This window comes from Lonchura striata, chromosome 1A (assembly GCF_050655825.1).
Source record: "Lonchura striata isolate lonStrDom1 chromosome 1A, ASM5065582v1, whole genome shotgun sequence".
NCBI classification, from domain to species: Eukaryota; Metazoa; Chordata; class Aves; order Passeriformes; family Estrildidae; genus Lonchura; species Lonchura striata.
The window spans coordinates 59133175-59148777 of record NC_140741.1 but is presented as its reverse complement, the minus strand read 5'-3'; the positions used below and the strand labels follow the sequence as shown (position 1 = coordinate 59148777).

At 34.6% G+C, this 15603-nt stretch overlaps 1 protein-coding gene across 7 annotated transcripts in view; it reads left to right on the top strand.

Moving 5' to 3' along the window:
• The window catches only part of ANKS1B (ankyrin repeat and sterile alpha motif domain containing 1B), a 398399-nt gene that overhangs the window by 53849 nt on the left and 328947 nt on the right, over window positions 1–15603 (top strand). For 6 of the 7 annotated variants that reach the window (XM_077783569.2, XM_077783570.2, XM_031507463.3 and 3 more), the window contains 3 exons: window positions 2551–2847; window positions 10162–10237; window positions 12088–12189. In XM_077783569.2, coding sequence (XP_077639695.1) covers window positions 2551–2847; window positions 10162–10237; window positions 12088–12189 — 475 coding nt within the window. Of the gene's footprint in view, window positions 1–2550; window positions 2852–10161; window positions 10238–12087; window positions 12190–15603 lie in introns of those variants that run through there. The other variant, XM_077783571.2, reaches the window with a different exon arrangement.

Genomic DNA, 15603 nt, shown 5'->3' with positions numbered 1-15603 from the left:
TTCTGAGGGCATATATGTAGATAATTTAATTATCATGTTTGCCCAAGTTGAGTTCTTCTGCTTTATTCAAGTGATATGTAGCTCTTTATAATTTTGTATCAGTTCAATTGGTCATGAACTGAAATATAGCTTTTATTTGGCAAATAAGAACAATAGAAAAATGTTCAACAATATACAGCTGAAAATAACATTTTGTTACTTTGCTTTTGTGCATCAGACTTTTCAGTATGCCTTTGTGTGAAAGTTCAGCTGGATATTCTTTATCCAGAGAGCAAATTCCAGTTTGCTGTTCAGCAGTAGCAACTTGTGCTGTTTGATCTGTGTCTGTATCTATCACATTTTTAGAAAAAGGCCATAGCAAATTTAATTTTTGTTTCTTTTAAAATTTAATCAGAATACTTTTAAGCTACAGTATTAGATCATTAGCACAAGATTTGAATTAGTTCAATTAGTACTTCCATAAGTTCTTGAAAAAACCCTCAGACATAAGCAGATATTGAACAGATATTTACAATTATTGACCTCACAGAATGCCAATATAGTTAGACATATAACTTGTATAACTATTTCTATTGGATATATAAATACAGTAACTGGAGGCAAAAATTACCATGATTGTAATTTTATGTGCAATTATCTGATTTTCATATTAATTCTACACAAAATCAGGCTGCAATTGCCTATTCATCTAGCTGTTCATGAAATATTGAAAATTTAAAAAATTTAATAAATTATGCTTGTGATTTGTTGGCGTACAATTGTACGTAAGAAAATTGCTTTGCTTGGTCCTATTTAAAGATAGAAGTCCCTTGAGCACAAAAAGCTTCTTTCAGGTAGTTTATAGAGCATTGCAGCAATGTAGTATTGTCACAGTATATATATTTTAATCTGAATTTCAGGTCTGTGTAATGAAGTAAGCCCACATGGTGGTCTGAATAATACACAATGATTTAAATACTTACTAGTCATCAAGCCATGTCTGCCAGTGGAAGCTTCTCACTTCCCACCTGGATCTTCTCCAGCCTCTGTGTTGCAGTTTAGCAGGAAACACATTCCAGTCTCTCAGATCTTGTGTGGTGTTGTGGACATCCATGAGTTTGACTGCAACACTGATTTACCTGAATGTATTGATCTGTCTCTTGTGTTTCCCAAGTTCAACTGAGTCATCTTAGATTGTGAGAGATGAAAATGACAGCAATGTTGTTAGAACCACAAACCCAAGAGTCAAGTTCTTGGTTACAGAATTAGAAACATGATTACCAAAAAAACAGTTCTTACCTTTTCCTCCTTTTTAGTTTTTACTGTTTATCCTAGCTAGCTTTTGAGTGAGAGTCCAAAGCCTTATTTCTCTGACATTCTGTCTTTTAAAAGACAATTGGTTTTTCCTATTTTCACTTCTCTGTCCCTTGAACTTTCTTCAGCTGGCTCATTGAAAAATAGAACTACAGATTCAGATGTACCACTTTATCTTCCTTTAGAATGGTATCTCTACCCTCTTTAGTATCTTTTCTGAATTTACATTAATCTTAAATTTTTTATATAGCACATTAGCTTATTGGTTTTGTACTTTTACAACATTCCTAAACTGTTACAATATTTACAAATTTATCAAAATATGCATTAAATGTATATATTTCTACAATGTATAGCATCTATTTTATTTTAAAGCTCTGTAAGGTCTGCATATGATATATTAATAATATAGATGACATATAGAATTCATAGAGCTCAATAAACTATTTCCTTTGTATTTGCCTGAAGCTATTTGTCTCTTTGGTGTTGCAAGTATATAGACAGAGTTGGAAGGAAACAATTAAAAATATAATGCATATTCCCAATATTTATTGCTTAGTTTATTGAGTAATATTTTGGGAAAAATTTGGAGGGGATTGTTTTATAAAGGGAGGGATTATTGCTGTTCAGTCTACAGCATACTCATAATGTCTTAAAACATACATACCTCTCTTTGGGGTTCTGAGAAGACTCAACTGCTTAAGTGATTTGCTAAGTCTTTCTATAGGCCCTGTTTTGACTTCTGAGTTTTAATTGTTGTCTGGATAGTAACTTTTTATAGTGATACATGAAACTAACCTTGTGCCTCTGATATATTTACATTATATAGTTTTACTCCATAATTCCATTTCTCTAATAACAAACTGCTGTGGTATGAAACCAGCAAAATCATGAAGAGATTTCACTGTCAGTATATTTTTAAGAGAAGGACTCAATCATAATTTCAGGAACAGCTGAATCAAAGAAGGTTACAGATTTTGGCATATCACAAGCTACAAGGTTTTTCAGGGGTTGTTAAAATGCATTGGTAGCAATGCAGACACATAGGGAGCTCATCTGCTTGAGAGCAGCAAGCTCAGTATATTACTGTGTTATTAAAATGTCAGTGGAGTAATTTTGAAGCATTTAACATGTATTACCATACATTATATTAGAAACTCTGCCTCTGAGTGATCTCATGGAAACAATTTATAGAAGCTGAGCATTTCTATTGTGGGTTAAACATGAATTTCTGAAGCTTTTGGGTTTTTTTAACAGAACAATGAAAACGAAACAGCACTGCATTGTGCAGCTCAGTATGGTCATTCAGAAGTTGTTGCTGTTCTGCTAGAAGAGCTGACAGACCCCACAATAAGAAACAACAAACTGGAAACACCTCTGGATCTGGCAGCACTTTATGGACGTCTGCGCGTTGTGAAAATGATCATCAAAGCATATCCAAATCTGATGAACTGTAATACAAGAAAACATACTCCTTTGCATCTTGCTGCTCGTAATGGCCACAAAGCTGTCGTACAGGTGCTTCTGGAGGCTGGAATGGATGTCAGCTGCCAAGTTAGTGTGTAATTCCTTCCCTCCTTCCCCTATGATTTAAATGAATTTTTTTTCTTTAAAATATACTTGTATTTACTTTGTTAGAAGTGCTGCAAAGTGTTATATAATACAGCTTTATTTATTACAATTCAAACAATGGGGATAGCTCAAGAAGCATACATATCTTCAAAGCTGAGTGCATGTTTTAATGTTGTCTTGAAACATGTGGATACACAAGTCATATCAACCATTCATGTAGGTGTATATAAATATATTTTCTACAGCAGCTGCTGTAAAGGTCGTAAGCTGATTTTCTAAAGCTATGGCCCATTATGGTCACAGCAATCTAAAACTGTTTCACTGTGAGCTCATTCTCCTATAATTATTCCGTTCTAGACTCAAGTTACTACATAATAATAATTTTGATTTTCCCGATTTCTAAACACATGTATAAATCTAAGAGAAAATTCTATAGCAATACATTCTCCCAGCTAATGACTCCAACCTGTCAGCTGTTTGGTGTGTCTTGTTTTTATGCACAGTAAGTTATAAGGGCATTAAAGGGGTAACTTTAAATTAAATAGACATAGATGGGAAGAGACACAAGGTATAGCAGCAGTGAATTTTATGTTCAATTCTTTGTACTGGAAGGTGTCTAGTCCTTTTAACTATAGGGGACTGGGTTCTGTTATGTGTTCTGAAATGTTGCCTCAATCTTATGATTTCTTTTGATTTGATTGATGGTACTGTGTTTGTTGCAGAGTGGATTTAATCTTCATAAATAGGGTAACTTCCTTGCTCTCTCTCTTGCTGTATAAAATATGCTTTGAATTAAGGTTGTTTCAAGTTTATATCTATTTTCAGTTGATGCAAGCAACCAGCCAAACTTAATTACATCTACTTTAGAGTCACAGGCATTCTCTACTACTTAGCAGTTGGTTAGAGCCCGCTGATAAAAACACCAAAGTTGTGGGTTCCATCCCTGTGTGGGCCATTCACTTAAGAGTTGGACTTCACGATCCTTCTGGGTCACTTCCAACTCAGAAGATTCTGTGAACAAATCTTGCAAACTTTTTCTAAACTTTGATTAAAATTATATCCATTTTAAGATTTAGGTGCATTTAATTAAACTCCATTATACACAAAATTTCCTTTTATATAGAAAGATTGGTCTTGGATTCCATACACTTTTATTTCTGGGTTCTTCTATCAAGATCATGTTTTTCAACTTTTGAGAAAAAGAATATGAAGTGGGGAAGAAAAGATAGACTAAAAAAAAACAACAAAATAAATCAAATCGGAAAATATTAGTGTATTTTAAGATTAGAAGTGGATGTTCTCAAGTGCCTTCCATAGCAAAATGTGGTAAAATTGTTTTACTATTTTATTATTTCTTGCTTATTTTGAGTTAGTGTTGGTACTTGCTTCAAACTATTTTAAAGTGAAACACTTTTGTGTGATTTGTCTGTTTTTGAATTTGCCACCCATCAAGTTTTCAATTTAATTTTATTTCTTCTTTATTAAAAAGAGACACTTGCAAAGTACTCATAAGCAGCTCATTTTTTATCTTTCATTTACGGTTACTACATTGTCACTAATTTAGAAAAGTTTAATGCTACAGCAACATAGATCTTTCAAATGCATATTTCTGAATATATCATTTCTCTTTTATCTAGCAAAAGAATGAGGAAAAATTCAGAAAGAAACTGGTGCCTGAATTGATATTTAAAAAATAGAATAATTGAAGGAAAATAATCTCTGTCATGGCAGCTTACAAACTGATGGTTACATGAGGGCAAAATATTACACAATACTTTTATGAAATGTGTTCTTTCTCTTATGTAATCTAGATAATTTTAGCACTACTGTGACTTCTCCTAAGCCATTTTTATCTATAGTTGTAGAAAAAAATTTTTACTAGACTTTACAAAATACAGTGGTTGCAATCTTTTAAGCTGTGAAGGATTCTTTTAGTAATGGTGATCTCTTTGACATGTACACTAAAATTATAGGACTTAGTCGTTTTTAATTTTTTTATTCTAATTGCTTTTGTGTTCATTTATATTTTTAGATTTTTTTGTAGTTAGAGGCAGAGATTTTTTTTTTTCCCCTAGGTTATCTTGTTTTCTTAGGGTTTTGTCCCACTTGAGATAAGGAAATATAATTTATTTATTTTCTTGCTGGTATACATGTTCTCTATCAATATGTTCTTTTCCATTCAGCATCTTAACATATTGGTAATTTGGCTCTGTTTTTACCTACTGTTAACTTGTTACTTCTGTAGCCTCTGAAAAATTCTGTTGAAGATTACTGGCAGCTTATTAAACTGAGAACACAAAATATCAGCCTGTCACTTAAAACTAAACTCAGTTATTTTGTTATTAATTAAATTAATCTACTTAGGAAAGACCTGATCTGTTTGGGAAAGAATAATTGACAGAGTAAAATCTTATGTGGTAAACAATTTTGTACACGTTTAAGCATGTTAAATAAATTCAGTTTATCACCAGTAAAGATCTCAGAATGTTTAGAGATTGATAGAAATAGCCTGTCTTGTATTACCCTGTAGTTATAAAGATGTATTTTTTAAAGGGGAGGTTTACCTTAGCCATTTTATCTTTCTCTTTTTTACTCCCTGAGCACTTTTAATCACAGCATAGATTTGGACTAATAAAAGAGAGCATTTAATTTTTTATTTAATTAATCACACATTTTATTAATTTCCCAAGTCTATCCAATATCCTTCAATCTGGAATTATTTATGAGTGGGCAATACAAATCTGCTTCATCTCTTTACACTTTGGAGTTTTCATTTAAATTGAAACATATGAAAAATACACAAGTTTAGGTTGAGTGATAGAATTTGGCCTTCAGTAAATTAAGACACTGCACAGTTCAGTATGTTTCATGTAAACAGTAGGTCAATAATTATAAATACCCTAAAATCTTTGCCTCTTATGTTTATCCAACTTTAGTCTATCCCTATTTGCCTTCCCTGTCTGTTCCAATAATGATGGCAATTTCCACTGCTTATCGTTGGTAGTTCTGCCAAAAGCTGTGCCCCTTCCTTTTTGCTCTCACTGTCTGTGGAGGATATTATTTGAATCAATTTGCAAAGCTACATTTTGTCCTTCAGATTCTGTCTGAAATCCATGTCAGAACTATAGCAAACTGCCTGTGAATAAAGGCTAGACAAGTGACCTAATTGCAAGCTCTTGCATAGTTACATGATTAAAAGAAAATCTGTAAGTATTAAAACCCTTGATGCTTCTCTATGAGCCTGCAAATTATATGCCAAGTTGACTTGGGTGTGCTGGTGTGCCTGTTGATGTCTTCTGGCCTAGCTTGGTTTATGTGTCCTGCTGTGACACTGTGTCTGTATTGAGTAGTAAGCAGGGGCAGGGACTGTTTTATTATATGTTTAGCACAATTTGTGCTCTAGTTCTCTGTATTTCATATACAGAAAACTTATGCCACAGAATCAATATATTATCCATTGGTGCAAACTCAAGCAGACTTTAGCTCACTTTGCTCATGAAAAATTGCCAGCAGTTTCTGTATTAAATATCACTGGGAAAGACTTTCCAAATATAATGGTAGTGTTTACTTGGCCAGGAAAATATAATCCAAGGCAATGAAAGTTTCAGGAAGTAAAGTAGTGAGAATTGTCTATAAATCTTAAGCTCACATGCTGTAGTATAGATGAGAAGAATATATTAATACATAAGCACACTGTTATAAGTGAAAAAAAGCTACCTAAAAGTTCTAGGACATCTTAAATAATGTATAGAAATTACTTGCAACTATATTTTTTAATCCTCATGATTTGTGTAAATGCTCTAATGTATAAGAATAAAACATTCTGAACTTACTTCTACCTTCAAGTAGTAAGCCACATGTACATTTAAAAAGAGAGATACATCTACTTAGCCAGTCTGAATTTCTCTTGCCCATGTTCATCCTGAGGTTCAGCATTACCTCTAAGTTAAAGCAGAGTTTTGTAACTGAACTGTCTGGTAATAAGGGCATTTCTGCCTTCTGGATAGTTTTTAGGTTAAGGGATCTGATTCACTTGTTAGTTATTCACTTATTACCATGAAATCCTGCCTAGGGCTTTTAAGATTTGTGTCAGCATTCATCTCCATGACATCTTATGCAGGATTACACATCTGCATCTTACAAGTGTGCTTTCAATCTCTATATTCTCAGATTGGTTTTAGTTCAGTTTCATGATAATATTTCTCCTCTTGTTTGGAAAATCACCTTCGTAGTGTACAGATGCTTGCACTATTGGTGTTGTGCCTTTTAAATTCCTCTTTTGAACAAATTGTTCATAATATAGATCTCATTTCCAGGATGTGACATTCATTACTATTGGCTGATGTCTCAGTTATAAAGCACAGATTGCCCTAGAATGCAGGGCAGTGTGTAATATCTGTAAAGCATTTTTAGGATAATGTTCTGATATGACAGGAAATATCATGGTAGAATAGACTAAGAAGCAAGAAAGCATATATGGAAAAAAATGGTGTTTGTTTGGATTCTTCTCCCAGCTCTATGAATTACATGTGTAAAGGTGGGTTAAGTTCCTGTACTCCCTTTATGCATAGCAGAACTATCTTCTGGTTCTTAAATTGCTCCCAGATAGATTTGTTTGCCTTACTGGAAGTTCTTCTCCTGTTTTAATTCAATTTCTTACAAGATGCATGCTTTCATCAAGGAACATATTGCTTACCTTTCCTCCAGTGGGGAATTTTGATGAACAGAATGACTTCTGCCTATTCCAATTATCATATCAGGATCTTTTTCACCCTTTAACTGGGTAATCGGAGGATAAATCCTATTCCTCATCCTCAAAGCTGTTGATTCAGTATGCCAGAACACTGATATTTCTTAGTTTCAGATCACTGTACATCAATAGAAAGTTGTTGTCACTAATGTAGACCATTTTCTCCCTTAAACAAGGATCCTTATTAGTACAGAATATCTACGATCTTAGTCAAGGTGCAACTGGTTTTCATCTTTGTAGTTCAATCTCATAGAAATAAAATTTAGTGCTCTGGCTTCCTCTAACAATTGACCCTCTGTGGATTTCATTGTTGATATATACATCACTAATTTTTATTCTTGACAGAATCAGAGCATGGTTGAGGTTGGAAGGGAGCTCTGGGAGTCATCAGGTCCAACTCCCCCTTTTCAAGCAGAATCTCATAGAATAAGTTGCCCTTGAAGATATTTGGAAGTTGTTTGGACAACTTCTGAATATCTTCAAGGACTGAGATCGTACAACTTCCCTGGACAAACTGTACTAGTACCAGGGCTCAGTTGCCTGCAAAGCCAAAAAAAAAAAAAAAATTCAAACAGAACATACTGTGTTTCAGTTTCCCCCATTCTTTTCTGTCACTGGACCATGACCAAGCCTGGCTTAGACTTCTTTATACCCTCCTTTCAGTTATTTGTACACATTGATGAGATCCACTGTAAGCTTTCATTTGTCTAGGCTTAACTGCCCCAGCTCTCTCTGCCCTTTCTCATAGAAGAGATGCTTCAGTCTCTTAACCATTTTAGTGTTACTCTCTAGTAGCTCCATCTCCGTCTTGTGCCAGGGAACCCACAACTGAATAGAGCATTTTTGGTGTGGACCCACCAGTAGTGAACAGAAGGGGAGCCACCTCCCTTGACCTGCTGTTAACACTCCTCCTTGATGACAGAGAACTCTGACTTAATAGTAGTAGGTTCACCCAATAGTCATGCCAGTAAGTGATCAATCCAAAGGAAATGCCATATGACACCAAGAGGATATTAGGCTTTTTTCAAGATTGCCCATGTCAAGCCTCTTTCAGTAGTCAGAACTATAACTATCAGTGACTTTTCTGAGAACTTTTCTCATTCCCAGAAATTTCTGAACTGCGCATTAATCTTTGTGTGTACCTTTGTGGTTGCACTGTCATTGCAGTTATCCCATTTTGAAGTCAATTGCAGTAACTGGAAGTCTCCTGAAGATATTGTTTGAGTAAATGATTCTGAAACCATCTCTAGTAAATCTGAATATTTAGTCTTCTTGTTCCAAATAAACCTGGGAATGTTCAACTGGATTGCTTCTGAAAATGGAAATAATAGACCTTTTTTTGAGATATGTGTTTCGCATGTATATTCTCTTACTGACTTCCATCTCCCCTCTGTTACACTATAAGTGGTATGCAGGATGTGGATGTCACTGGGCATGCTCTACTTTTTACCTCCATGTACAGTTAAAGTATGCTCACATCCTATCTCAGGATCTCCAATTATTTCTAAATTTCCTGTCATTGCATTGCTGTAACTCTGATGCATTCTGACACAACTAGTTAATAATTAATTACTTTTTTATTTCAGAATTGGGTTTTGTATGGGTGTATCTTTAAGGTCTTTCTACCATAGTAAGTATGACTTCGATAAGGTATAGAAAAAACAAATTCAAGCAGTAAAACCTTTAGCATTTGTCACAAATAAATTTCAAATTCTAATTTACTATATTAAAAAAAGAAGGTAAGTCAGTAACTCAGTGTGATCTAGTAGTGCTCTAGCTAATGATAATGCTATTGGATAGAAAGTTATTGTCAGATTTTTCAGTAACAGCAGTATAAATACTAAGAAAAGTAGTTTGTTAAGAGAGTGTGGTTTCAGTACTATCAATTTTATTTGAGCAAAAGTCTGCTCACAAAGCATTTTGTGTCAAAAAAATCTGCCAAATCAAGTTCTTGGACATCTTAGGTAGAATTTAAATTACATGAGCACAGGCATCTAAAGCTGTTCGGGGTGCCTTAGGGTATCCAAGGCATCTGTATGGGACAGCTGTGAGGCAGATCAAATGTGAACATCAACTGGACCAGCAGCTGGACACCAGGATATCCTAGGGCATCTCTCACCACATAACTGAATTGACCTTCTAGGGTGTGATCCAGTTTCACATTAAAATATTTAATTGTAAATGTCCACATGTAGACTCTCTGACTCTGCTGAAAAACTGTGTTCCACTGATGGTGTTGACTAGATTTTCACTGCCTAATAATAGGAATTTAGAAATTTTACACAAATGCAGGCTTGTTAACAGGGACCTGTATTCTATTCCTATTATATTTTCTTATATAGTTATTAATCTTATAGTAGAATTTGACAGCATTTTTGGCTTTGTCTTGAATAATAATAAATGATCTTGTATTCTAGTATTTATTCTTGCCTATTCTGTGTTTTTTATGTATACGTAAAATAGAGGAGAAAAGAATGTACTTTCCAAGTGTATTTTTTACAGAAGGATTAATTGGTGTTTTAAATGTCACAATATTTCTTTTTTAGACAGAAAAAGGGAGTGCCCTACATGAAGCAGCCCTGTTTGGAAAGGTGGAGGTAGTACGCATTTTGCTTGAAACAGGTAAATCTGATTTACAGGAAACACTGAACAAATACCCTTAATTTTCCTATTTTGGTGTAAGCCTCCTTCAGTTTGGTTATACAAATTACTTTTCTCTTTATCAGCCTTTGCAAATCTAATCACATGTATTTCTCATTAAAACAGTGTTCTTTTAGAATAAGAACAAAGGTGATGTTCAGATTCAGAAATTCCATATATGACTCAGTGTATGCCACTGTATTTTGAGAATAAATACATTATGAGAACAAAATGGCTACATAAAATTTTGTTATTCACTCTGAAAGGCAGCCAAGAATATTCTTTGATGTAGAGACCAGAAGATTCATGTTCCTATTTATTTCCTTCAGTTAGCTATTCCTAGCATACATATCATTCTGCTTCTTCATTTCCTGGATAAACTGAGTGCCTACAAAGAAAGGGGAAGGCACTGTGTCTCTGAGAATTGCATTTGTCCTGGAAGAAAAGAACAGGGATATAAAGTACAAACAACCCATCTACTGCATAATAAGTTTCAGAATTGTGATAGGTAAATTACTCATCTAGACAACTGTCTTCTCAGGTCAATGGTAAAACCAATGAGAATGAAAACACTTAGAAATAATTTCTTGCAGATCCATGAACTTCCATTACACTGAGGGATCTCATTGGTCTTTATTATCAGTTCTTGTGGTGTTACTTATATATTGCAAAAGAAGGTATATCCTAATCTCAACTAGTGTATCCCTGATCTCAGACCTGTTTTCAGAAAAAAAATGGTCCTTCCAAGTTGCTCCTCTGTTTGGATGAAAAAGGAGACTAAAAGGGATCTTCACCTGCCCTCAAAAGGCAGGGCCTTTTTATTTCCTAAAAAAAGGACTGGATATCATCACCCAAACATAAGAAGCCCTTTAGACCACAGAAAAAGCCCACCTTTTTCAGATTAATACATGCTACAGCCTCTACAAGCATGCAATTGTCAAGACAGTGGAGTAGAATCTTCACTGTGAACTCCTTCAACCCTAAATACTCTGCATTTTAGCAACTCCCCACCTCCTGCCTTTTGTACCTAACAATCCCCTCTTTTCTAGTTCTCCTTCAAAGAGTCAGAAGATGTTATAAGTAACTACTACAATGGAAGGATGTGAGTTGGTGTGCCTGGCCTCTGAAAGTCAGCTGCCACTGCTAAATAGCCCAGTAGTATTTTGGGTTTGTTTTCAGTGAGAAAGTTTTGTGTGTCTCACAAAACAAATGGGGAAAATGTCCATTGTTTCCATGGAAACTCCTACAAAGGAATGGTAGAGTATCCTGTACAACAGGTTCTGATCCAGGGCAAGCCTCGAACTTAATTCACAGTTGAAGATAAACTTGTTAGCAGTATGGATGGTCTGTGAGGAAATCCTGTGGCTGATCATAGTGCCTGTATACTACACATGGTTATTTCAGTCTATCCATGCATGAATTTTGAAAATGTTGACATGAAGTACAACTTTATTAACATATAGATAAAAACTTTTTAAGTCTTGCTCCTGAAACACATACTGGTACTATGGACTAGAAAGGTCCCAATGAATTAAAGCAGTTTGGAGAGAAATGTAGGAAAAACATTGAGAGAATTTCTTGGTTTTACAAAATATCCTTTTCAGGATGGCTGTTTAGGAACAGTCTGTTAAAATAATCCCAAACTATCCATGTCAGCATGTGAGTTTTAGGCTACTCAAGCTTTAAACACAAACGTATCCTGTACTTCAGCTGTAATGTAGTTGTAAAACTGCTTGCTTTCAATTTGTCAGGTAATTCACTCTGATATAACACATTTATAATCTGAAGCATTCGGGGTTAAATATTCCACCATAGATCCCTTTCTTTTTCAGGAATTGATACCAACATAAAGGACAGTTTGGGTAGAACGGTTTTGGATATACTTAAAGAGCATCCATCTCAGCAGTCTCTTCAAATTGCAGCTCTACTTCAAGGTAAGTCATACTCAATTACATGTTTGTTAGAGACATTAGAGAAATATTATTGTATATAGTAATTTCTACTCTTTAAATGTTTCGTTACACAAAGGAGCAGTCTTTTGATTTAAAAAGATGAGTTGAACAACAATAAGTTGTTCAATGTCTGAATTTCAGAGTAAACCCTTTCTTTTTTGTGGGCCACTGACATTAGCATGGTGTGTCGCTTATAGTCTTTTAACATTCTTCATCACACCATAACATATTGTAACATTTCAATAGCAGTTCCATCAAATTGTAATGATAACCTACACTTGAAATGCTTGATTTGTAGCAACTAAATGATGGAAAGATGATGACAATTTTTCAAACCATTTCATTATATTTTTCATTTTCCTTAAATTAAAAAAATAATAAACCAGGCAGTATCTCTTATTACTATAGGAGAAATAATAAGATTTTCACATATGCATTTGTTCTCATTCCCCATCTTACTTCCATGGTGTAAAGTTGATGGAAGTTCATTGTTTACTTCAATCATTTACTCTAGAAGATGGCAGTAAAGTGCTGAAACATCAACTACAACATAACTCAGTGTTAAATGTAATTTATTCTCTTCTATGGAATTTTTTCCCTGCATTTTCAGCTTAGCCTTTCATTAAGTGCATTTGACAGAGGAGGTCCCTGCAGGTATCAGTGCTGCATCTTCATCTGTATTGATTATTGCCACCATTAAATAAGCCATTTTAATCATTTCAGTGTTGGTTCTACACATGAACTAGCTCATGTTACAGGTTCCCTTGTAACTGTAATTTATAAGAACCTTTCTTAGAGAAAAGGAGGTCATGCAACCATACTGTGTCATTTGTTTTCTGAATGACTTCCAAACTAGTTGACCAGCTTCCATAAAGTTTTCCAGTAAGATGATGGGCTTGAAGATACAAAGTTTCTGTAAGTATAATGAAAATTTTGCAGGCTGTAGGAGAGGTATTCCTGTAAGGAGCAGATTCATGTTAGAGCTGAACCAGTTAACAGCTTGCCTTGAGGTCTCCCTCTCTCCCTTCTTCCTATTTTCCTTTGCCTTTTCCCTCAGTTCCTCCCTTCCTCCTCCCCTACCTCCACCTACACAATTCCCTGACATATTCTCCATTTACATAAGACTTCAAAGTGACTTGATTCAGTTCATGAACCAATAGAATACAAAATATATATTTATTATACATATAAAATAATGAAAAATTATATTAAAAAATCTATACTTTCTGTAGTTTTAATTAGGTTGCCTCCTGTGTGATTCAGGTCCCAGAGTTACCTCTGTCCCAGGTAACTGGCAGTAATTTGCATTGAAAAGTGGGGAGGAAGAGGTGTGGGGGGACACAGGACTTCCCCTGTAAGCAGAAGGGAGTTTCTAATTTGAGTCAGACTCAAACGTCAACCTTTAAGTCCTCACAGAACTGCAGCATGAACATACTACCATGTAGAGGAAAAGAGGATTAAAGTCATACTGGAATTTCTTCAGTGGCAGGAAAAGTGTCAGTCAGAGCTCCCACTTTTTTAGACATCCAAATCAATCATCCTTCAGGTATTAATCTAAGATTCATCATAAAATCCCATCACCAAGTAAACTAATTTTAATTTTACTACCTCTTTATTGTTCTATTTGATCCTTATTGTGATAACCTTGCAGTCTCAACCCCACTGATGAACAATTTTTTCAAGTACCCTTGCTCTATGAGTAATAAAGCACTACACCTCCTCTTGTGGGTTTCTCATGTTGATGGATCAGTACCTGCCCTCAGTCTTTACCACACACACAGAGAAAAAGAAATATATTAATTTCAAACCTTTTTGTTGCTGTGACATGAAGTCTTTTTCAGAAGTGTACTTTGAAGTATAAAAATGGCTGCTTAGTAGTTTCAGCTCTTATTAGTGCGATGAAACTGTCTTGTAATGAGCAGCTGTTTATTTTTGCTCTCTGCCTATAATCAGAAGCTATGTGCAAGAATGAAAAATGGTTACAAAGATGCCATTCTGACTCTTAAGACAATATGAGGAGCTACAACTTACTTAGGGAACTTAGATTATTTTTCATCAGCAAAATGTTCACTGAATCTTTATCCATCAAAGTTTGAGCTGAAGTTGAAAAAATCAGGAGTGGCAAGATTCAGTACTATCACTACTGATGATGTAGTTGACCTACCCTCTAAAAAGACAGCTGACTATACTCTTCACTAAAATGTGGGTATTTATCCTATTGTAGCTGAAAAATCAATGAAGCACTAGAATTTTTGGAATCCTGAATGTACTATAATTGAGTTTGACTTCAGTGCATAATTAATTCCATGCTAAGAAAGGGTAATTACTAAGAGCGATTTAGTGGCTTCCAAATACATTCCTGTTAAGGCTGCTGTCTTCAGATGGTTGTCTAGAACAGCTTACATGGCTCTTTCATGTAGTCTTATAGGAAACAGAAATTAAATTAATGATGCCAGACAATTACTGGCCAGATTTTTTTAAGTTTCTTGCTAATTTTTTGCTTTATGCAGACATACTGGCATTGATTTGTTCTTTCACTTTGTTGCAACTATAGACTAAGATTTTATTACCAAGCATTCTCATTAATTTTTTCTGGTTCCCCCTTGCACTGTTCTGAGTGCCACTTTACAGTTTATAGTATTAACATAGCATAGTATTTGTCCCTGTCACAAAACATTAGCTTTCAAAATATAAAACAAAGGCTGAAAGATGCATATTGAACATGCTGGCAGAAACGGGCAAGGAAATTATGTGACTAGTATTACTGGTGGGTCTGTTATGCAGAGGGATAACAGAGTTGGAGGAAATGTTTAGAAAGAAAATGAGTTGGCTTTGGGGATATTTATAAGAAACTTCTTTGAAGGAGATAAAAGTAATTTCTGTGTTTAGAAGCAGTTAATGGAGGTGGTAACACTATATCCCATGAGCTGATACTAAACCCAATAGGGTTTAGTTTAAGAATTGTAGATAGAAATTGTTCTTATTTTAAAGGATATTTAGAAAACTGATTTTTACAGATTGTAGGTTTAAAGAAACAAGGCCTTTTGCCCATGAGGTTTTAGAAGTGATCCAGCATTCTTGTGATCTTTATTTTACATCTTTTCTCACTATCCTGAGAAAAGCGCAATAGAAGTTTCTGCAAAAATTTTTTGGTTTGGCTTTTTTTTTTTTGTGTTTGCAAAGACTGTCATATTTTTTGAGATGTTGCCACATTATGTGATAGAAGGAAAATAAAATATCACTTTAAAGAGCAGCCTGAAAAAGACTGAGTAAGCTATGCAACACCTAAATATTTTTTTTCTGCCTGTTAATTATAGTTGAAATTAAGAGAAATGACAGTTCAGATTTTACTTCTATGTTTTTTTTTTGTATGCCACATCATTTTCTATGTCTTCA